Raw genomic sequence first — 24,775 nt, 5'->3', positions numbered from 1 at the left:
TCCACCGTTTTCTTTCTAGTGAGTGTAAAGTGGAATTCATTGTCATTTTGATTTGCACTTCCCTGATGACAGGATCTTGAGCACCTTTTCATGGGTATGGAAATTAGTTTTTCATCAAGTTTTAAAGTCTTTTTTAATGTTGTTAATCCTCACCTGAGGATATTTTTTTCCATTGCTTTTCAAAAACAGTGGGAGGGAGGAGAGAGAAACATCGATGGGAGAGACTCATCGACTGGTTGCCTCCTGCACACATCCTGTCTAGGGGTGGAAGTGAGCCTGCAACCCTTGAGCAGGAGTTGAACCCCAGACCCTTTGTGTGGGGGCTGACACTCTAACCACTGAGCAACACCAGCCAGGGCTGGCCATTATTTTTAAAAATATTCTTTCTGCCTCTTTCTCTACTGCTCGTATGGGGCTCCCATTATGTGTATGTTGGTACACTTGATGCTGTCCTGTAGGCTCTATTCATTTTCCTTTCTGTTCCTCCAATGAAAGAATGTCAATTGACCCACATTCCAGTTTGCAAATTCTTTCTTCTGCTGGTTCAAATCTGAGGCTGGGCACCTCTCAGGAATTTTGATTTCAATTATTGTATTTCAACTATGGAGTTTCTGTATTTTAAAATAACATATCTTTTAACTAATAAATGATAGTGAGGCATCATTTTGATACTTTAGTTCTTTGAACATATCTAAAAATAGCTGATTTAAAGTCGTTGTCTACAAAGTCCAATTTCTGGACTTCCTTTAGGTACAGGTGATTGACAGCTTTTTTCCCTAAATATGGGACATATTTTCTTGTTTCTTTGCATGTCTGTAATTTTTTTTAGGAAAACTGGGTATTTCAAATAATAAGGGGTAACTCTGAAAATTAGATCGACTTCCCCCCTTTGCCAAGGGTTCGATGTAGTTGCTGGTTTTTGTCTGTTGAGTGACTCATCTGAAGTCATTCTGGAAAGCCTGCATTCTCTGTGATATACAGACACCGATGTCTTGCTCAGATAGTTCTGTGGTGAATGAATAATTGGACAGGGATTTCCTTAACCACCTGAATCCAGTAACTCCCCCAGTCTTCGTGGAGGGTTTGTGTGCCTGTCGGAACACCCTTCAACACTCGGCCAGGAAGTTGGCTGCTCTGCCTTATGCTCTACTCTCTGCTTGTGCAAATCCTCAAGGTCAATGTCAGGTGAGAAATGATGATGCTCACAGGCCGTTCCTCATCAGACATGCCACCCTTGGCTTGCGACAAGCCCTATGCATATGCCTGCACATGCAAATCCCAGGGATGTCAGAGCTGTACCAAGCCCCTACAAATATCTCATTCCTCAGCATTTCCTTTCAAGTTTTTGGTTAGCCTATTGTTTGCTCCGATGTTCATTCACTGCTTCGGGCAGCCACAACTACCTCTGATTTTTTCCCTTCTTCAACCGATGTCCCTGTTCACTCGGAAAGCTTTTCACATCTGACAAACTCTGATCAGGCAAAATAAAGACAGACTTGCAAGGGAGGTCTTCCAAGGTGCCACCAGACAAGTCAAATAATGATGATTCTCTGGGAAGTAGAACTTGAAAAAGCTCCAACCCCATTCACCCCTCCAGTGGCTTCTACCTCGATTGTGGGCTGTTGTTTGCAGGGTGCAACAGAGCTGGAAAAGGGGTGGGAGGGAATGGAAACAGGACAAGTTGAAATGCCACCAAGCTTACTGTTCTGAGATTCAGCAATTTCTCAAGTAGCCCTTGGATTGCCTCGGGCCTCCGGTTAATTTCCACCGTTCTGAAAAAAGTTGGTTCTGCCAATTTTTGCCAATTTTCTCCTTGCGGTGTGAAAGGGAGCATTTTTATTTTATTTTTTTAAATTTTATTTTTTTTATTTTTTTATTTTTTTAAAATATATTTTATTGATTTTTTACAGAGAGGAAGGGAGAGAGATAGAGAGTTAGAAACATCGATGAGAGAGAAACATCGATCAGCTGCCTCCTGCACACCCCCTACTGGGGATGTGCCCGCAACCCAGGTACATGCCCTTGACCGGAATCGAACCTGGGACCTTTCAGTCCACAGGCCGACGCTCTATCCACTGAGCCAAACTGGTTTCGGCAAAAGGGAGCATTTTTAATGTCTTCACTTCACCATTTTTCTTTTCTTTTCTGGCTTTAACTATTTAACATCCTCTTATTTTTCTTAACCAAATGCATCTGGTTAAAAGAATAAAGCTACCACCATCGACATTTCTAAGCATTTACATGGTTCAAGCTCAACCGTGCTGTAAACAGCAGCAGCTATAGACAACCAAACTGGATACAGTATGAGCTTTAAAAAACGTCCACACTTTAAATAAATGTTGCCATCACTGTTCAGTATGTAGACTCTGAGTTTTAGAAAAATCCTTTCAGTATACAATAAAAGGAGAAATTAATTAATTCATCTTGAATTATTATAGTCTCCAAATTGCTATAAGAAACAAACCTTGCCTGGCCAGTGTTGCTCAATGGTTGAGCATCAACTCATGAACCAGGAGGTCATGGTTAGATTCCTGGTCAGGACACATGCCTGGGTTGCCAGTAGGATGTTTTTTATCTCTCTCCCCCTCTCCCTGAAATCAATAATTAATTGATATATATATCTCCAGTGATGTAAGAATACATTTTAAAATAAGGTTCCTGAAGAGAGTGCGTTTACAAGTCTGTGGAATAGATTTATATCCTAACATTTCATTACATCAGGTTGTATTACTGTTGACCCCGTTAGTGATCCATGTCCATAAATCATCTGAATACAAATATTTTGATTTCTGAAGCGACTATGATATTTTCATAGTACAGATAAAAATGCCTGATTTTTTTTAATCCAGGACACAGAAACCTAATCTTACTATTAATACTTTTGAAAACCAGCTTTGAGAGTCCCCAGTGATTCCAAAATACATATATATACATATATACATATACACATATATATACACATTATATATATATATACATATGTATACATTAAAAATATATATATTTTAGGGAACATGACATTCGAAGCCTCAGAAGCCCATTGGCATGGAAGCCTTTGTCCTTAGATGTAGACACTTTAATTCATAATGCAAAATGTGGAAGAAAAGCGAGATGTACGCTCAACTAGGCAGACACGCCAGAGTGTGAAAGCTGTGTGGTGAGTGTTGAGCAAGTCGACCAAAAAATGCTGACAGTGTGCCTCGCTCCACAGAAGAGGAGGGCCAGGTGATGGAGTTTATCGCTCTTCTCTGTTAAGCAGAGCGGATCCTCCATGAGATAGAGCTCTCTTGGTTATTGATCATTTTTTAAAAAAATTGTTCAGTGTGCTCAAAATATTTCTTTTTATTCATGGAAGAGGCAACATTTCATCCACACCCTGTTCTGTAATCCGGGAATTTGGGATGATAACAAGGAGGCATCTTGAATGGTACGGACAGGACAATCCAGTTCAAATGGATTGTCTTTCACACTCTGTTATAAGAAGGCGCCTGACAAACAGGGGATTCTGGATTATAAATTTACCACGAACCGCATCAGATTATTGATGTAAACTTACCTGAAGAGACTATTTTCCAAGTGACTCGCTTTTTTTTTTTTTTCACTATTATGACTGCACGAAATATTTCTCTACGTAGCATAACTGTTAATCAAGAAGACATGATATTAACAACTTTAGAATTTTCTGCAAAGTACTGCACACAACTCAAAAATATATAGCATGTAGGCAAACTTTCTCCAGTCTCCAATGCTCTCACATAATATCAAAAGTTTAAGAATGACATCAGTAAATCTAGTATAACTTTTTTAAAAATAATAAACAGCATCAGGGAAGCCAAATGATAAATTGCATTTCCATCAATCAAGCTGGGTGCTGCACCAGGGCCGAGGTTGAGTCTGCCCAAATGTTGCCCACTGCTGGTGCTCAATGCACATCCATAATAATAAAAGCGTAATATGCTAATTAGACCAGACAGCCAAACGACCTTCTGGACGTCCTTCCGGACAACCTTCCAGACGAAGCTGGGGCTGCAAGGGCCGAGCCCCTTGCATGAATTTCGTGCATCGGGCCTCTAGTGGTTTATAATAGGTACAGAGAGGACACTTAGATTCTGTCTTTGTAAACTTTCAAACAAGCTGAAAGTATTGCCCGGCCTGAGTGGCTCAGTGATTGTCAACCTATGAACTAGGAGGTCACAGTTCGATTCCCGATCAGGGCACATGCCCGGGGTTGTGGGCTCCATCCCCAGTGTGGGGTGTGCAGGAGGCAGCTGATAGGTGATTCTTTCTCATCATGGTTGTTTCTCTTTCTCTCTCCCTTCCTCTCTGAAATTAATAAAATTACATTTAAAAAAAAAATGAAAGTACCACATATCCTCATCCCAGTGAGCATCCTGAGTATCCCAGGTTAGCACATGGCATTTTAAGACCTGACTGCAGGAGGGTGAAAGAGAAAGATGCTGCGATACAGGAACTGTCATGTAAGTGACAGGCAGCACCACGTCGGCCGGAATCACACCTGTGAGGGTTCACGCCACATTTTTCACCTGCCACCCTATAGGCACGGAGAGGTCCCGCTAACACGTCAATTATTCTGCAGGATGAAAGAAGTGCTATGTTTTGATGTCGCCCTTCAGGATCTATTATATTCTACGCCTTTGAAGGAGGAACAGGCCAAGTCATGAAAGGGACAAGGGGAGGTGAGAACAGTGGGGACGCAGCTGGGACATAGGTAACGCTCTGCCTTCAGCGTTCTGCGTGGAGAGTCTGCTTTCCGGGCGGCGGGGGGTGTGACTGTGAAAAGATCACACGGTTGTCAGTAACTAGGTAGGATTTTTAGCACTGTTAGCGCCGAGCCAGACAGATTTAGGGCAGCGAGCAAAGTTCCAGAAACGGAATTTTAGACAAGTCTGACATTTTTTTTGAAAATACTTTTCCTACCAAGGAAACCTTCTTGGTCCCCCTTTTCCATCCCAACTTAGAGAAAATACTATCCAGTGGGGCCTTGACTTACGAGTGTCCTGACTAACAAGTTTTTTGAGATACCAGCTGTCTCTCGGCCAATTTTTTGCATTGAGTTGATAGAGTAATTTGAGTTGACGAGCTCTTTAAGGAGCTCGGTCTCGGAATGAATTAAACTCGTAAGTCAAGGCCCCACTGTATAGTTAAAATATTTAAAGATATATGCCTGACTGCTGTGGCCTCAATGGTTGAGCGTTAACCTATGAACCAGGTCACGGTTCGATTCCCGGTCAGGACACACGCCCGGACTGAGGGCTCCATCCCCAGTAGGAGGCAGGCAGGAGGTGGCCAATTGATGCCTCTCTCTCATCATTGCTGTTTCTCTCCCTCTCCCTCTCCCTTCCACTCTGAAATCAATAAAAAATATATTTTAAAAAAATCTTATCAGGAAAGCAGCCATTTCAATGATTATTTTCCTGTAAATAGTCTTTCAAAATATTGTGTATTTTTATTTATAGTCTACATTTTTATTTTTAAAATCCCTCAGCAAAGTCCCTTAACATGTTGCAGAACTGATAAACTGGGCTATAACTTTGCAAAGGGTGCATACGGGCACCCCGCGGAATCTCCACTGGGGCTAACTTCTCTGCCAACTCAGGGTTCCCCCACACCCCTCACTATTCATACCACTGAGGTGGTGGAGTTTGCTGAAATTTGTTACGAACATGGTGAATAACCTCTGGGAGGAAATTACTCTCTGGGGGGGAAGAAAGAGAACATTAAGAGGATCATTGAGTTAGAATGTGTTCAAAAGTTCACTTGACAATATTATCAAGTCACAGCTCTTCAGGGAGCTGAAGATTGCTTTCAATTAGATTTGGGGAAACACATCAAACCCAACCGTTTTCGTCTGAGACACTTGCATACCAAGAAAAACACACGAGACAGAGGGTCCTTAATTTGGGGGCAGGATATATTCCAACGTGGGGGAAGGGCGAAGGCCTTTCAGCTCCGAAGCTCGATCACGACACTTCCAGAGAGTTCTGCGGTCCCCCCCGCACCGGACGTGCCAGGATGTGCGGGCCTGTGTGGCCTGGCTGGCGCCCCTGTCCCTCCGCCGCTCAGACAGCGTGTGACACGCAGGCAGCTGTGCTGTCGGGCTGGCAACCCTCCTGAGGCTCTTGAGTGTTTATCAACTGAGTAGGTCAAAAGTCTGCAGACACTGGGTGGAGCAGCAGTAAGCCACAAAGCTAACAGTGGTCCTCCTGGAGGCGGAAAGAAGGGAGAGAGGGACGCGGTGAGTTCGAGATGAAAGCGCGGATTCTTTCCGTTACAGACGGTGTCTTTCTTTGTTAAAAATAAAGGATTAGGCATGGTCCCCACAGCCTGCAGCAGAAATGTCCATTTCCTTTTAACATTGAGCCCCAGCATCAGGTGGGGATGTCTGTGCTCCTTCTATTAGCAGCGTTCAGATGACATCACATCCCCCCATTAGCAGCAAATAAAAAGCAAGCGTTCTTCATGCTACGGTCTGAAGTCTGCTTACTAGAACCAACGTGGGAGGACGGAGTTTCAAATGTGTTATAAAAATTATGAAGCCCAGCCCCGCTGGCATGGCTCAGTGGTTGAGCATCGACCTATGAACCAGGGTTGAATTCCTGGTCTGGGCACATGCCTGGGTTGTGGGCTCAATCCCCAGGAAGGGGCGAGTAGGAGGCAGCTGATCAATGATTCTCTCTCCTCACTGATGTTTCTATCTCTCTCTCCCTCGCCCGCCCTTTCTGAAATCAATAAAAAAAAAAATTTTTTTTAAATCATGTAACAGAAAACCTCACCAATTTAGCTAGAACACACACACACACACATACATCAGAGAGCCTAAAACACAGAATTTTAAAGAATTTACCCTACAAATGTAGTCACAGAGATTGGTTGTAGAGGGAATTTAAGAATCTGAATAATAGAGTTTGAGGGTCCTTTTCCCAGCAAAGGCAGTACTAACGGGAAATTTCTAACACTAAACACACTTATTAGGGGAAAAAAAAAGCTCTAAAGCCAGTAACCTGAGTTTTCACCAGGAAGTTGGAGAATAAAGAGCCATTTAAGTCTAAAGCAAGTAAAAAATCACAGCGCATGTTCTCTGTCGGTTGTGGAATCAAACTAGAAATCAGTAACAGAAAGACCAGCGGAGAGACTCCGCACGTGACAATCAAACACCACAGTTCTCTGCCCTTTCCTAACCCGCCGGTCAAATGAGCACGTTCCCGGGGGTGAAAGAGGCCGTCTCACAGGATAAAACCTCACATGAACTCAATGGGAACGGAAACTTCAGCAAATCAAAAACATCTGACATCAAGTGGGAATTATGCCGGGGCTGTACGGCGGGTTCAATATTTGAAAGCCAATGTGATCCACCGCATCAACAGGTTAACAAAGAAGAACTTGTACGGTATCAATGGACTCAGAGAAAAGCATCTGAAAAGAATACAACACCGACTCACGCTAAGAACCCAGCAAACTAGAAACAGAGGGGACCTTTTTCAATTTCATAAACATAATCTACAAAAAGGACCTGCTAATATCGTGCTTTGTAGCCAGGTCTACGTTCACCACCTTAGTCAACATAGTACTGGAAGTTCTAACCACTGCAATAAAGCAAGAAAAATAAAAGCCACACCGATGAAAGAGGAAGAAATAAAACTATTCCTAATTTCAGATGGCATGACTTGACCGTCTGTCTACACAGAAAATGCCAAGGAATCTACAAAAACACTCCTAGCCTCTCAAGCAAATTCAGCACGGTTTCAAGCACGTAAGATCAAAATTAAAAAAAAAAATCAACCATATTTTCATATACTAACAATGAACACATAGAAGTTGAAATTAAAAACTATAAGATAATTTACAATCACCCAAGTCGATACTTGGGTATCGACTTAACATTTAAGGACCTGCTTAAACTAAAAGTCCTAAGAAAAAGAATCCAAACTTACAGAGATGTGGGGTTACTCACTGAGGCATAGTGCCCTCTGGATCATCATTAACTCCTTATGATGCACGCTCAAGGGAGGAGGGTGGGCCACCTGGAGGAGCCGTGTTTGTGCTACAAAGAAACCCCAAGTCTGTGTGCTATTTACTATTGGGAGACTCACCTAATAGCACAGTGTATGTGCCTGCTGCATTCATGCCCTGGTGGTCACCAGTGTACCGACAGGTCTACTGCCTTAAGGAGGGATGTGTGCTGGGCAGGTCCTTCAAAATGCCAACACCCTGGCACTGGAGATGTGACCGTTTTAGGGGAGACCCTTGGAGCTAAGCGATCAACTGTACAGTGAGGAAGGAGATGCGGGTAAACCCTACAAAGAACATCAGACGTGACATTTGTTGCTACAGAACCCGAGAGTATTTATAGGAAGGCAGAGAAAGAGCATTTCAGCTCACTTCTGAAATACAGGAATGCCACCGTTCTAAAAACAAACAAACAACAACAACAAAAAACCAAATCACAATGTTGGTGGCGCATATAGGAGCCCACGAAAAATCGTGGTATTTTCATTGCAAATGTGCTTCCTCATTAGAAACAAAAGCCTATCTTTGACTCAGACAGGAATTCAAGCCAAAAGAAAATTAATCTTTATTAGACAGAGTTGATCAGATAAAACCGCCAGCCTGTGGACTAACTTAGGGGAGAACCCTCTAACAACATACTGTATCTGCTCGTTACATGTATGTTGACTGGCTCCCATGGGAAGATTCCGTGTGCAGGTCCTTCCCTCACAGCCCCCAGAAGGAACCCATCCTGCCAACACCTTGATTTCTGACCTCCAGCCTTCAGAGCTGTGAGACTACAGGTTTCTGTTGTTCCAGTCACCGTTATGTGGTATTTTGTTGCGGTATCTCTAGCAAACTAATACACTACCCTTGAAAAACTTTCGGTAGCCTGATTTCAGATTGGGAAATACAGAACTTGTGAGAATCATACATGCCTGGGAAAAGCCAGATACACGTTGTTATGTTGATCAAGAATCCTCTAAGTTGATGTCTTTCATTTTACTAAATGAACAGTAAGTTTTGGGAATGAAAATCTGCTATCTCTATAAGGATCAAAAGTTATCAATATACCACTCATTCTTCTCTGCTATAGATATTTCAAGGTTTGGGTATTTATCATTTATGTGAAATTACAGTCATTTCTTTTTATTTCACGCTGCCCTAATTTAGGTTAGAACTAACACTTGTAAGGGACGTGGTATTTTAGGAGAATATTCAGTATGTTCTTTCACAATAATGCCAGATGTCCATATTAATGTAGACTTTGGCTAAAACAATACATGATTTTAGGACAAGCAATGCAAACAGACCTAAATATATTAGAAAAAATGAAAAAATAAGATTACCAAGACCTTTTAGAGTTTATGACATTAAAAATATTGATTTTACTTTGAGCAATCAGGTCCTGAGATTCAAGTATTTGGTTTTCTGTTACCCAAAAAGTACTTTAAAGGCTATGGTGGAAACCGAAGTCAATGCTTTTAATACAGTCTCCATGGCAACATGGGAAGGAGCAAAGGTTGGTGGCCCGAATGAAAACCACAAGCGCTCGATTTCAGACCCAGCATTAGCTCGCCACAGAAAGTCATGTTTATAGCTTGGCGTATTGTCTCTGCTGTAAACACAGGCACTATGGCTTTGCTCAACCAGAGGGCATTGTCTAAGTCCTATGTACTTGATAACACACATTTCATGAAATGAATACTATTAAATTTATGTTCTGAAACAATGGAAGATTATTCATACTGGATTTCTAGAATAAGCAGAAGTAAATGGAATTTGATTTGCAAATACTGAATAAGTTTCCCAAATTTCATGTAAAGACAACACAAAAATGACTTCATGTGAAGGGCCTTCTTTACTTTCACAATTAATTAGCATGACAAAAGAAAGCCTATCTTTTTTAAAAAATAGGTATTTAGGATTTTATCAGCTAACAGTGCATCCTGACCATACTGAATTGTTTTCATTTTCATATTTTCGGTAAGAAAATACCATCTATAGGAAACTGGGCAATAACAACGCATTAGAATTTTACTACAGTTGAATGAATTAGTTGATTTTCCTAGTATGATCTTACTCGTATAAAGATATTGATATTAATATTTGCTTTTAAAATACACAATTTTTTTAAAAATCTCAGACTAGGTTTTGAGTGGTGAGCACACAATGCAATATACTGATGGTATATGATAGAATTGTACACTTGAAACTTACATAATCTTATTAACCAATGTCACCCCAATAAATTTAATTTTGAAAAAGTCTCTGAGCTACAGAAATAAATAGTTAACATTTACTTAGTCTTGATTACATATCAGGCACCATCCTGGGCTCTTGACATGAATCATCTCACTTAAAACTCAAAAAAGACCTTACTAAACAGCTATTATTATGATGCTCATTTTACTAATGAAAAGGTGAAGCTTGGAGAAGTTAAGTAATTTGCCCAAGGGCTCCCAGTGGAGAGGTCAGGGTTGCAGGCTCGATCCCCAGCAGGGGGCGTGCAGGAGGCAGCTGATCAATGATTCTCTCTCATCAGTGATGTTTCTCTCTCCCTCTCCCTTTCCCTTCCTCTCTGAAATCAGTAACAAATAAAATAAAAAAGAAATGATTACAAAGGACACACCTCTTGACGTGGAATAGAGGTAACAAGTGATCTGGAAAATTTACTAACCCAAAACACCACACTGGATAAATAAGTAAGGTATTATAGCACTTTTTTTTTTTTAACTTTGAAAAATGCAAACTTAGAAAATCTTAAATTTAGAAAATCTATATGCTATGGTTGTGCTAATGGGGGAATTTTTTATTTGATGTTCTATTTTTAATTGTCTGGTATTCTTTTTTAAACTACCAGTATGGCGTTTTTTACTTAGTGAACATTTTTAGCAAATTCAAGGCATCGTGCCAAGAAACAGAGAGTGGCAAGAGAATGCCATTTGGAAGGGTTAGAAATTCAAAACTCTCTCTCTCTCTCTCTCTCTCTCTCTCTCTCTCTCTCTCACACACACACACACACACACACACACACACACACACACACACACACTGGTCAGTCACACACTTTCAATTAGCAACACCCGTTAAATAGAAGGGCTGGGCTGGTCCCATTATATAATAGCTATCTGGTTCTCGCAATTCCTTATTGCCTGAAGACTATTTTGAACAGGGGAATAGCAGAAAAACATGCCTGCGAAGCATGAGCTACTCTAAATAATATGTGCAATAACACTGTCCTGTATATGAGCAAAACTGTTTTCTTGTGATGCTAAAAATGTGCATGTTTCATTTAGCAGAATCTATGCCCCTATATAGCTGCTGACTTCACAATACCTTCATGCGAGGCATCCAGCCCTCCCTGATCACCCACCCGCGCCCAGGTATACACCCTGGTGCCCACGTGGGCATGATTACCCTTGGTGCAGCCCCGCCATCGGCGTCTCTCTCAAGGGAAAGAGCTTGGGGTAGACGATTGTAAACATGGGCTGGCTACACCGGTGGCAGTGCCCCAGGGGGCAGTGCAGCAGCTCCAGGAGGCTTCTGGGTAACGAGACGGGAGACAGGAAGTTCAGATCTGGAACATAAGAGGAAATCATGCATGAATCAAAAAAATCAGAGTTCTTTATAGTACCAGGCTTTTAAATATAGTTCTCTTTGTTACCAAGACAGCTCAGTTAGTTAAAAGTACTGCCTGTTGGAAATTGTTTTATCTGTCAGGCATGGAATAAAAACATTATTTAGAAATGAAGATGCTTTATATTTTTGATACTAAGATGAAACCCATATCTACTCTTTTAAGAACAATCGGAAGCTGTCCTGAGGAAGAAGCAAGGAAAGAATAAGAGCAAGTATTCTTTAAGAACGAAGATCAGAAAGGTGTGATTTTACCAGAGAGGGTTTGTAAACTTCTATACGAGACAGAGAATAAAAAAGGGACTGGATTGGAGATGAAAATGGGCTTTCATTAAGTTCTTCCTAAATCTATCGGGCATTTAGAATCAATCAATTTAAATCATATTTACTGAAAATAAAAAAATGGGAAAAACAAAAAATTTAAAGGGAATGAAAAGTACTGAAACCAAGGTTGTATTTAAAGAAAACTGCCCCTAGCTGTTTGGCTCAGTGGATAGAGCGTCGGCCTGCAGACTGAAGGGTCCCGGGTTCGATTCTGTTCATGGACACATGCCCGGGTTGCAGGCTCGATCCCCAGTGGGGGGCATGCAGGAGGCAGCAGGTCCATGATTCTCTCTCATCATTGATGTTTCTCTCTCTCCCTCTCCCTTCCTCTCTGACATCAACAAAAATATATTAAAATAAAATAAAAATTAAAAAACTGGATTAAATGGTAAATTTTACTTTGGTGTATTTTTCCACAATAAATAAAAAGAATACCGAAACAGGCGGCATGAAACACAATTCCTCTGTTCACTGGACGGGGGTGGAGCAGGAAGGGAGGACCCTGTACCTTTGAGAAAACGGTGGTAGATGTGATGCAGGCTCCGCATGGCCAGCTCTTGCAGCGGCAGGATGTGGTCCCGCTCCGTCCCGATGGCCTTCACCTCGGCGGGGAGGAAGACGGTGAGGGGCCCGGATGAAAAGGACAGCAGCTTCCCCTCGGAAACTTGGACGGGAGCCCCACAGCTGCGGAGAGACAGGCATTCACGGCCGGGTGAGCAACGAGGACAGGGGGACACGTGCCAATAAAAATGTGTTCGTCAAAATACACATCGAACATCTGAAGACGCCGCTGAACTGCCAGGATGCCCTGCAAAGCGAGCAGATGCTCTCCCGGGTTCCTTCATAAACCTGGCACAGCCCGGCAGGTGTTGCTCAGTGGTGAGCGTCAATCCAGGAACCAGGAGGTCACAGTTCGATTCCCGGTCGGGGCACATGCCTGGGTAGCTGGCTCGATCCCCAGTGTGGGGCGTGCAGGAGGCAGCCGATCCATGATTCTTCCTCATCATTGATGTTCCTCTCTCTCTCTTCTCTCCCTCTCTGAAATCAATAAAAAATATATTTAAAAAAAATAACAAAAATAAAAAATAAAATAAATAAAACCTGGCGCAGAAATCTATAGTCGCCAGTTGAAACTCAGCTAAACCACTGCCGAGGTCCAGGCATTTCCAGGGAGGACAGACTTTGAAGGAACTTTCCTTCCCAGGACCCACACAGCATGTTCTGTGAGCTCTATTTATCCTCATTTTATGACCCTCTTCACGTTTATGTTTATTGACATTTTCAAAATTAAAAGGGAAAAAAAGGACGCGCTGTTAGGTTCTAGTACCGAGGTTTAGAACTTTTTGGCGTGGAAAAATACCCTGCAGAGCAAATAGATTTTTAATAGTAGAAGATACCTTTACTGCAGCCTTTCATAAACTTGCAGTGAAGATATTCTTGGCCAAACCTACTGACTAAGCCAAGCCACACCCTCTTCCCTGTAGCCACGCATAACCGGGAGGCACAGAAGGCCTTGTTCCTGCAGGGTTACCCAAACTCCGGAGTCTGACCTCATTCCACCTCCTGCCTGCGACCACTGGGTTACCTACAAGTCTGCACACGTTCCTCCTCTGATGAAGGGACAGACCTTGGCTCCCCCGACATCACCTGGGACAACCTCTCCAACCTCCACGGGAAACGGGCCATGAAGGAGCCCCTCGTTTGCTCATTCCTTCCACTAGAAAAGGTTCCCAGAGAACCTACTCTTCGCTGTCAATCAAGATACTTAAAGAAACAAACAGCCCGGCTGGTGTGGCTCAGTGGTTGAGCATCGACCTATGAACCAGGAGGTCACGGTTCGATTCCCGGTCAGGACACATGCCTGGGTTGCAGGCTCGATCCCCAGTAGGGGGCGTGCAGGAGGAAGTCACTCCATAATTCTCTCATCATTAATGTCTCTCTCTCTCTCTCTTCTTTCCTCTCTGAAATCAATAAAAATATATTTTAAAAAAAGAGAGAGAACAAACTAACAAGATGACCCCCTTTCCTTGGAAAATGAAATGATTACAATTATTCTGATGTTAGTCAGAGAAGACGGAGTGACCCTGTCCAGGGAATGAAGGAAGATTTTGAGATTTTTCAGAGGAGAGAACATGTGACTTAGAATCAGCTGATGTCACCCACCCGATTTCTCCACTCAGCTCAAGGGAAAGAGCTCAGAAGGCCACCCTGGGACCCTCTAACAGGCAAAACCCACATTCCAAAGGGAACAGCTATTCTAAATGCTAACATTATAGTTTAGTTTTCATAAAGGAATGTCTCCTGTGAGTTCAATGAAATTCACTACAGAATAGATTTTTTTTCTAAACAGCAAAGCAACTGGAAGAGTCAGACACTTCAAAAAAAACAACAACTGGAGGACAAATACCACCCGATTTTAAGACTTATTGTAAAACCCCGGTAACCAAGACAATGTGTTACTGGTGTCAAAATGGACGAAGAGATGAATGGGGCAGATAGAGCAGCCAGAAATAGGCCCACACCTATACGGACAACTCATTTTCAACAAAGGTACAAAGGCAATACAGTGGAGAAAGGTTAGGGTCTTAAACAAAGGGTGTCGGAACAACTGTATACCCATGTGCAAAGAAAAAGAAAAAGAAAAGAAACTTCAACTGTAGCTTGTATCATACAAAAACTAACTGAAAATAAATCCGAGCCCTACATGCAAACCTAAACCCTTACAAATCTTAGAAGACAATGTGTTAGTACTTCTGTTGGTTCTCAAGCTATTACCCTTATGAACCACTTGTGAAGATGAGGAAATGATTCTAAGTTTTACTTTATAATTTTTGTTTCTTTCCTAATATGGAGAAAATGAAGGTGAGAGGATCATCTCCAAAATGTTATTACACCATGTGGCCATTAAGTCTGGAAACAGGCAAAAACACAATAAAAGGTTCTTTTGACGATATACTACAATATGCGGTGTGATCAGATTTTTCTATCAGCTTGGCTAGGCACACGGTATCCTGATATTTGGTCAAACACCAGTCTAGATGTTGCTATGAGGGTATTTCTTGAAATGAGATTAACATTTAAATCAGTAGACTTTGTTGTTTTTTGTTAAATATGTATTTTTTATTGATTTCAGAGGAAGGGAGAAGGAGATAGGACCATCAATGATGAGAGAGAATCATTGATCGGCTGCCTCCTGCATGCCCCCCTGGCGATCAAGACTGCAACCCAGGCACGTGCCCTGACCAGGAATTGAACCATGACCACCTGGTTCATAGGTCGACACCCAACCACTGAGCCATGCCAGCCGGGCATAAATCAGTAGACTTTGACTAAAGCTGATTCATCTCTGTGACGTGAGGGAGCCTCATGCAATCAGTTGAAGGCCTTAGAGAAAAGGAACGTGGTCCCGTGAGGAAGAGGGAGTTCTGCCTCCAGTGCCTTCAGCCTCAAGCTGCCTCATCAGCTGTTCCCTGGGCTGCAGCTCCAGGCTGCCTACAGATTTCAGACTTCCAAGCCTTCACAATCAGATGAGCCCATTTCTTTTTTATTTTTTTATCTTTTTTTAAAACATATTTTTATTGATTTCAGAGAGCCATGGAGAGGGAGAAAGAGAGATAGAAATATCAATGACGAGAGAACCATGGATCGGCTGCCTCCTGCACTCCCCCTACTGGGGATCGAGCCCACAACCCGAGCAAGTGTCCTTGACCGGAATCGAACCCGGGACCCTTCAGTTCACAGGCCGACACTCTATCCACTGAGCCAGACCAGCTAGGGAGAGCCAATTTCTTAAAATAAATTAATATCCCCCTCCCCACCCACCCCCTCACTCTTTCTATTGGTTCTGTTGCCATGGAGAACACATGGTACAAGAGTATTTGTTCCCGAACTTTATAGCCACACTGTAGTATGAGAACCCTGAGCAAAGCCATAAAACAATGAGACAGGCCAATCATTCGTGAGTATTTACTTCACAGTGTTATTGCCTTGGCAGCAGCTGTTCTTAACCCAACTGCCGACGGACTCTACGTGGAACCGCCTGAAGAATTTAATAACATAGAGGAACAAATAAAGGTTTAGAAAACTCAAAACCAGATTTCCCCTAATGCTCTCCTGGTCTCCGATAATGAGAAAGACAGGGGTCTCACCGAAACTACTACAAAGGCTCACTAGCAAGTAAGTGGATCCTCGTTTTGCATAAGGTCTCACTTCCCTTTGACAATTCTCTTAGCAGAAGTTCCTACTCTTCGTGACTGGATGGAAAGAGCTAATTAAATCCATTTTAGGATCCATCTATGAAACGCCTTCTCTGCCTAAGACGAGAGAAGAGCAGCAGGTCTATAGGATGCAGGCTGCAAGGGAGGCGATCACCGTGGTTAGGGACCTTTCTGCTGGCCATGGCCAACCTCCCTGGACCTCATCAGAGACTAAATAACACCCACAAAATGATGCAGGACAGAAAAAGGTCTTTTCTTTTTCTTTTTAGTATATTTTATTGATTTCAGAGAGGAAGGGAGAGAGAGAGAGCTAGAAACATCAATGATGAGAGAGAATCATTGATTGCCGCCTCCTGCATGCCACACACTGGGGATCGAGCCCACAACCCAGGCATGTGCCCTTGACCAGGAATTGAACCGTGACCTCCTGGTTCTTAGGTTGATGCTAACTACTTAGCAACACCAGCCAGACCTTTTAAAGAGCAGTTCTGGAATAGAAGCACCAGAATTGCATCTGTGACAAATGCAGGCTGAGTTAAGCCAACAGACTGAAAATGCCTTTGGGCCTTTCTAAGTGGGACTGCCTACACTCCCAAACTACCAATGTTAGAAAGCTCCTTCTAATAATAATTTTATCTTCTTATTACTAGTATCCAAGGAAAATGCTACCACACTATTAATAACAACAATAAAATGTGGGCTACAAGCTAAAAATCTGCATAGTTTGCACTACTGTTTATTTTTCTCCAAGATTTGGAGCCCTCAGAAAATTCACTTTCTCTGCTACCAGATACCAAGTCCAGGATTAAAACATCTCTCCCTGCTCAGAACAAACAGAACGTTCTGGCCGTCAACAACATCCACATCCAACACGGGAGCAGAAGGCCCACTCCCTCAATCGTGGCGCAGCCTAAGTCCATCGCAGCGCCGTCTCTGAAGGCCTGGCCTGGTGCGATAACACGGCCTCATCCTCGGGGCTGGTCTGCATCCGGCCCTGGATCTCGGTGCTGGGGCATCTCCCTCCCCCGGGAGAAGTGGGCCACCGTGCGGATCCTGGAGGACCTCGTCAGGATCAGTGACTGACTGGGGAGAATCACAGCTGTCACACCAGCTGTAGAAATCGCTGAGCTACACCACTCCACCGCACATTCCATCACCTCTGCTTCGCAGGGGCTCTGCAGTCACCGCCCCGCTGGTATTTCATCAGCCTGCACAGGCGCTGATCTCATCTAGGGCTTTCCGAAGATCACAACCATGTAATTTCTCCTAGGGGAGGCCGTGCTGCTCGGCGCCCATCCCCCGGAGCCATGCCGGCAGGGGGATGGCTGTGCACAAGCTGATGGCCATCCCCTCTCTGGCCAGACTGCCGATGGTGAGAGGCAGGTCAGGCAGGGTGTTGGGGATTACGAGAGCAGAGTCAACCGTGCTAAGTGGCCTCAGAGGTGTTCCAAGCGTCCTTTGGCTGCTTAAGTGAGGGAAGCGAGGCCAGTCAAAAGCAGGTTCTGGAAGCTGGGTTGTCCTATATTAACCCCAAGCCCCTCTGGGAAGCACTTTAAGGTGGGTCCCTCTCACTATTGTGGGAGGAGCTAAAGCTATCTTTTTTTTTTTTTTTAATATGTTTTATTGATTTTTCAGAGAGAGAGGGAGGGCGGCGGGGCGCGGGCGGGGAGAGAAAGAGGCATCAATGAGAGACACATCGATCGGCTGCCTCCTGCACACCTCCTATTGGGGAAGGAGCCTGCAACCCGGGCATGTGGCCTGTCTGGGAAAGCAACCAGCGACCTCTTGGTCCATGAGACACTGCTCAACCCACTTATTGCGGTTCTGAAAACAAGTGCCTATCAGTCCCCATTAAATGAAACATCTGCTTTGGTTGCCAAAATCATGATCTGCATGAGGGGCTATTGCAGATGTTGAGTTCTAAATAGTCCAAGTGGCTGTTAAAATGTATAGATAACTATAAATTCCCTTTTTTGTGGCTTTCGCATCTGTGCAGATGTTCACTTCCTTGAACATCAGTCCAGGGACTGATGCAGTTATAATTCAATTCTTGGGGAGGCAGGGCGCTCCCCTATAACTTGTACTAAATTTACAGAGTTCCAGACCCGAGGGTGGCACTGCAGTGGAGGGCTGAGGAGGACAGCGTTTACGTCACTGCTGACACCGCCCGTCTGTGCCTGATCCTGAGCTTAGAATGAGATGCAGAGATTCATTTTGTACTTGTGTCCTGTCTGAACTGCCAGCTGACTGGCTGAACTTGAATGACAACGCTCTAACCTGCTTGCCCCAAATGCTTAGCTTCTAAAGGTATGTGGTTTTGCATATTAAGGCCGAAGATAAAATTGAGCAGGATTATCAAAACAGTTCATCTCTCCCTAAGTGAGATCAAGACCAAATAATGCAACAGAAACCAAGGCAGCAAAGAGCTGGGCCACAGGCTGACACGGGACGTCCGCTCACCCATTGCACCCGACGACCTTGTTGTACAGGTAGGACGGCAAGCCTTTCAGGTGGGCGTTGTTATCCACGTACACGTACTGCAGTTCTCGCGATCGACCTAAATCTGGATCAGAAAGCAAAGTACTGTCACTCCTGTAACCACGCACCAATCCTATATAATAAAAGGCTAATATGCAAATTGACAGAACGGTGAAACGACTGGTTGCTAGGATGCGCACTGACCACCAGGGGGCAGATGCTCAATGCAGGAGCTTCCCCCTGGTGGTCAGTGCGCTCCCACAGGGGCAGTGCTAAGGACCTCTCGGGGGATGTCCGACTGTGGGGAGCAGGCCTAAGCCGGCAGTTGGACATCCCCCAAGGGGTCCCAGACTGCGAGAGGGTGCAGGCTGGACTGAAGGAACCCACCCGCCCCCAAGTGCACGAATGTCATGCACCGGGCCTCTAGTATAACATGAAATGTAAAATTGAATGAAATGACACTGACAAAATCCAAATACGCTCTCGGCTTAGATGTGCCTTTTAGAGTCCCTAAGGGGCTAAGGAAAGAGTCTCCACTTGAGCTGACTAGCGGTGAGGCGTGCAGGGTGCTCATCACGGGAGCACCGTCTTGGAGTCAGACGCCCAGGGTTCGAATTCTCCTATTTACAAAAGGTGTGTCCTCGGTGTCCCCATCTGTACAAAGGGGGGAATAATGCTGCCTCTTAAATTCAGTGGGGATTACTAACAGAGTTTCTAAATTGTCAAGCAGAATTCTCGGCACACAGCCTCCTCCAATACCTGGCAGTTATTATTATTCTCGTGATTATTAGTAAGGGACATATTTGGAGGTGTGCCCTCCAGGAGAGGGTCCATTACGAGAGAGTTCTCACCCTAGCTGGTTTGACTCAGTGGATCGAGTGTGGGCCTTTAGACTCAAGGGTCCCGGGTTCGATTCCAGTCAAGGGCACGTACCTCGGTTGCAGGCTTAATCCCCGGCACTGGTCAGGGCGCGTGCAAGAGGCAACCAATCGATGTCTCTCTCTCATCATTGATGTTTCTCTCTCCCTCCCTCTCCCTTCCTCTCTGAAGTCAATAAAAATACATTTTAAAGAGAGAGAGAGAGAGAGAGAGAGAATTCTCTTTGGCATCAGCAAAAGGTACTGGCGCTCTTCTGGACTTGAATTGCACAGAAGAGGGTTGGAGGCAACGGCCTTGGGAGAGGGTGATTCATCCACTTGAGCCAAGGACACAAAATGGGACATGGCAGAGGAGGCGCCTCTCTCCTCTGAGCTACACGAAAGAGAGAGCGCGTGCAATGAGAGGAGGCAGCGTGCAAAGACCCCAGCACAAAGCTACATAAAAGCTGGCACTGGCTGCTTCCGACAGACATCCTGAGTCTTCGTTCCTATCCTGGGTGTAGAGGAAACAATGAGGAGTCGATGGTTTAAAACGCAAGCTGGCTTAGATCGTATCGTAGGCTTTCAGTTCCAGAGAGTTCTCTGCGCCGCTTCAGCTGGGGATGCTATTTTATACAGTAGGCTCGTGATGGAATGAACTATTTTCTTTTTTTAATGTTTTTTTTTCCTGCTGTTGTTAATCCTCACTCAGGGATATTTTTTGCATCCATTTTTAGAGAGAGAAGAGAGGGAGGGATGAGGGAGGGAGGGAGAGAGAGAGAGAGAGAGAGACATCGATGTGAGAGAAGTGACTGACTGCCTCCCCCACCCACCCTAATCGAGGGTGGGGAGTGAACCTGCAACCCAGGTATGTGTCCTTGATCAGGAATCAAACCCAAGACCCTTCAGTGCATAGCCCAGTGATGGCGAACCTCTGACACGCGAACTCATTTTTTTGGTTGATTTTTCTTTGTTAAATGGCATTTAAATATATAAAATAAATATCAAAAATATAAGTCTTAGTTTTACTATGGTTGCAAATATCAAAAAAATTTCTATATGTGACACAGCACCAGAGTTTTTCAAAACCTCTGGGTTTTTCAAAATGCTGACATGCCGAGCTCAAAACGTTCGCCATCACTGGCATAGCCTGACACTCTAACCACTGAAACCACTGGCCAGAGCTGAACTATTTTCTATTGAAGCCGAAAGAAAACAGGAATCGACTATGCTAAAGTCTATTACAGGTTAGCCAGTAGACCACATGGCTGTGAGTTTTTCATACAAATATTTAAACTTTCCAAGTAATACAATCTCATATAGAGGATGAAAAAGCAGTACTGAACTGACACGAGGAAGTGGGCTGGGGGTCAGAACTGGGTCTGAACCTTTCCACCTTCTGCCTGCTTCGTGCTGCTGGGGGAAATGCCATGTTCCGTGCCTGTCACCTCCTCTGTGAGATGGACAGAATAGGACCCAGGCCGCAGGCTTGTTACGAAGGTTCAACAGTGCACACAATGCCGACTCGATCCCTTGCATACTAATGGGCGCTCAATGCATCTTGGTTTCTTTTACCTCTCTCTTCTGGATATAAAGAGAAAAATCACAAAAGAGTGCGGAATTACAGAGAACCAGGCACTCCTGCGTTAGCTGACACAGCACGGCCTGTTGGCGAGGCAGCGACACCTAACACCCAGCAAGGTCACGGGCAGTACGAGCAGCGCTGTGACAACCTCAGGAGCACGAGCAGCCGGAGAGCTGTCCGCCGGCAGAGCCTCAAGCACACGGAGTGGCCTTTCTAATCATATTGAGGCTGACGTGTAAGTGCTTTCTGCAGGGAAAAGCTTTGAGCTATTTCTTCTATTCTGAAAAGAGAAAATTTCCACTCAGTAACTAACTTTGTGAATCTTTTTTTTAAGAAATGATTTCAGAGAGGAAGGAAGAGGGAGAGAGAGAGAGAAATATTGATGATGAGAGAGGATCACTGGGGATGGAGCCCACAAGCCGGGCATGTGTTCTGACTGGGAATCAAACTGTGACCTCCTGGTTCATAGGTCAATCATTGAGCCACACTGGCCGGGCAATGATTACCTTTGGAAGATACCAGTGACCCACCAGCTAACGAGCTGGTGTGTTTTCTTCCTTCTATTAATTTTAGTGGACCAATATCTTGCAATAAAATATGTCATGCAATAATACCCTTCCTAGTTCCTGTGCGAAAAGGCTCAGGACGTGAACTTCATAAAGCAAGGAAGTGAACATCTGCACAGATGCGAGAGCCACAAAGAACTTCTTCATGTGGCTTTTTAAAGTGTCTAAAGTGTTTTCCTTTTTTCCTTCCAGACGCCCAGATCAAAGTATTGTGACTTGCAAATTAGCAAAAGCTAGCGGTCTTGCATCGACTCCAACTCTTTTTCCTTGAACTTCAAGGCTCCGGCATATGCGGCCCACATGGCGGCCGAGGGAACAAAAAGGTCCTGTGTGTGTGGGTGCTCGCTGTTGAGCTGCAGTGTAAAAGCAAGCACGGCACCGCAGCCCGGGCCAGGACCAACAGGATCTGTTTACCGAGACCTGACCAGGGTGAAACTTGTTTCTTTTATCAAAGATGAATGATGGATTCTCTTCAAGAAAATGACAGGCCAAGAGGGACGGCACCAGGAAAGCAATAGACCAAAATAGGTTGTTCAGAATGCTCTATCGATATTATACCAATAATCAGAGTTTGATCAATTGGATATATAATTAGTCATAATAACATTTTTAATGCCTATAAAATGTGGGTATCTTTGTAATGAATTTAGAGTAATTTATAGTCTATTCGGAAAATACTTTAAAGCTAATATAAATTACCTACATGAGCCCAGTCGGTGTGGCTCAGTGGTTGAGCGTTGACCCATGAACCAGGAGGTGAAAGGGCACATGCCCAGGTTTTGGGTTCTATCCCCAGTGTGGGGTGTGCAGGAGGCAGCCGATTAATGATTCTCTCTCATCATTGATGTTTCTCTCTCTCCTTCTCCTCTCCTCTCTCTGAAATCAATAAAAACATACTAAAAACTAAAAAATAAATTACCTACATGAGGCCTTTTACAAAGAGAACTTCTCAACCACTTTTTCAGAATAATGAATTTTTTAAGTGCTAGCTTCTTCAAATATTCACACGCTCCACAGAATCTTTTAAATAATCATATTCTTTCCGATCTATTCAACTTTTGCAAAGTAAGATTTCACAGTGAATTGTAATTTAATCAGATGCTTTATACAGAGTGAATCAACAACTGTTAAATTACAATAAGTGGATTTGAATGAATTTGAATGACTGAAGTGTGCCTTTGTTGTTGGTTTAAATATGCAGGTGTCAGTATCTCTAAATCGAATTCTGTCCCACAGTTCAGGTAACAAAGACATTATTACAAGCAATGGGCTCGACACTCTGCTGGGTTCTTGGGGCACAAAAGTGAAGACACACAGCTCCAACCCTTGCTTACAGTCTTGGGAAACAATAAAGGTAGTTCATATTGACTGCGTGCTTATGCAGTATTTATGAGCGATAGTGTTTTAAAAGAACCTTATTTAATTCTCAAAAGCAGTATGAAGTAGGTATTAATATTGCCCTGTTACTGAGCCTTATACAAACGAAAAAGCCTTTCAAAGCTCAAGCTCACACAGCTATTCAGTGGCAGAGCTGGAATTTAAAGGTGCGGCGGCCTGCTTCACTGTGAGTTAGACAACCGCCGTCAACAGATCGCTGCACAGAAGCAGGGCGCTCCCCTATGACAAGGAAATGGTACTACCGAGCAGGCTGCATGGGTGCTGTGGATGCCCCGAGGACTGGCACTGTGCCCAGCATCCAGGTGAGACGTCAGGAGGCACTGCCAGAGAGTCGAGTGATGAACAAAGTGTCCAGCTTCCTTTAAAAGCCCAGATCACTGGGAGCTAGTTCTGTCTTCCAGATTAGGGCAGGGATTTCAATCAATCCCAGGAATTCCTTCAGAGAAGATCCTAGGGAAGGAGGCTCATGCTGACTGTCCAGCACAGACTGGGGGGTTTCATAGTGAAGTTTTCTTTCTTTTTTCTTTTTTTTATTTTACTTTTTAAAAATATATTTGATTGATTTTTTTACAGAGAGGAAGGGAGAGGGATAGAGAGTTAGAAACATCGATCAGCTGCTTCCTGCACACTCCCCACTGGGGATGTGCCTGCAACCAAGGTACATGCCCTTGACCGGAATCGAACCTGGGACCCTTGAGTCTGCAGGCCGATGCTCTAACCACTGAGCAAACCGGTTAGGGCGTGAAATTTTCTTAAGTGGCACTTTTGTTTCTTACCAGTTAAAATAATTCAATTCTCAATGAAAATAAATGTATTGTTTCATTAAAGGCCAATGTTTGCTTACATACTAGTATATTATGTCAGAATGGGCCAACTACAGAAGTCTGCAGTGGAGAATGTTACTAGTCAGAGTGACATCTCTTGTGTTTATTCATTTATTTTTCACCTGAGGACATTTTCCCATTGATTTTGAGAGAGAGTGGAAGGGAGCGGGGAGATAGAGAAAGAGAAACATCGACGTGAGAGAGACACATTAACTGGTTGTCTCCCGCAGGCCCCCTGGCCTGGGACCAAGCCTACAACCAAGGTACATGCCCTTGACCGGTATCGAACCCGGGACCCTTCAGTCCATGGGCCGATGCTCTATCCACTGAGCCAAACGGGCTAGGTTCAGAGTGACATTTCTAGCTCAGTCTTTAAAAATGTCTAGTCTGCTTACCTGGCAATGCTAATCATTAGAACCCACGATACAAATGTTTCTACAAAGAAGCCCGTATCTGACAGATATATCTGTACTAGTGGCCACCCTTTCATGTTGCTCGAAAACCCCTGTCAATTGCATAGTTATCTACATGTAAAATATAACACATATGCATACAGAGTGTCCCAAAAATGCACACACACTTTAACCGCTGATGGCTCAATTTTGAACATGAAATGTATTTTGATAAACACTGCCTTTACAATTATTCAACGTGTGTAGACATTTTTTGGGACACCCTATATACGTCAATCCTTTCTCAGAGTAAATCACCTCATATTTCACATGTTTTGTCCCTAATCACATTTTTTGCACAGATTTTTTTTTTTCCTTTTAACCTCAAACCCTGAAATGAACTTTGTTCCCTGGGCAGGATCCTGCCTTCTTCATGGCAAAGATGGATTGAGAGAGGAATCTTCAAGACAAACGGAATGAAGAAAACT

General features: G+C 43.8%; 1 protein-coding gene across 1 annotated transcript in view; it reads right to left on the bottom strand.

Annotated features, from left to right (window-relative positions):
• Nucleotides 1-6,065: 6,065 nt before the first annotated feature.
• Nucleotides 6,066-24,775, bottom strand: part of LRRC28 (leucine rich repeat containing 28) — a 42,072-nt gene continuing 23,362 nt past the window's right edge. Inside the window, exons 7-10 of the mRNA XM_070400414.1 lie at nucleotides 18,648-18,750; nucleotides 12,479-12,654; nucleotides 11,428-11,587; nucleotides 6,066-6,224 (exon numbers count right to left, since the gene is read on the bottom strand). Of these exons, the coding sequence (XP_070256515.1) occupies nucleotides 6,152-6,224; nucleotides 11,428-11,587; nucleotides 12,479-12,654; nucleotides 18,648-18,750 (512 nt within the window). The 3' untranslated portion in view covers nucleotides 6,066-6,151. The remainder of the gene's footprint in view (nucleotides 6,225-11,427; nucleotides 11,588-12,478; nucleotides 12,655-18,647; nucleotides 18,751-24,775) is intronic.

Source organism: Myotis yumanensis, unplaced genomic scaffold (genome assembly GCF_028538775.1).
Source record: "Myotis yumanensis isolate MYYU_CA2020_CCGP unplaced genomic scaffold, mMyoYum1.0.hap1 SCAF_20, whole genome shotgun sequence".
In the NCBI taxonomy this organism is placed as follows: domain Eukaryota; kingdom Metazoa; phylum Chordata; class Mammalia; order Chiroptera; family Vespertilionidae; genus Myotis; species Myotis yumanensis.
The sequence above is the reverse complement of the archived record's forward strand: the minus strand, read 5'-3'. Positions and strand labels throughout refer to the sequence as shown.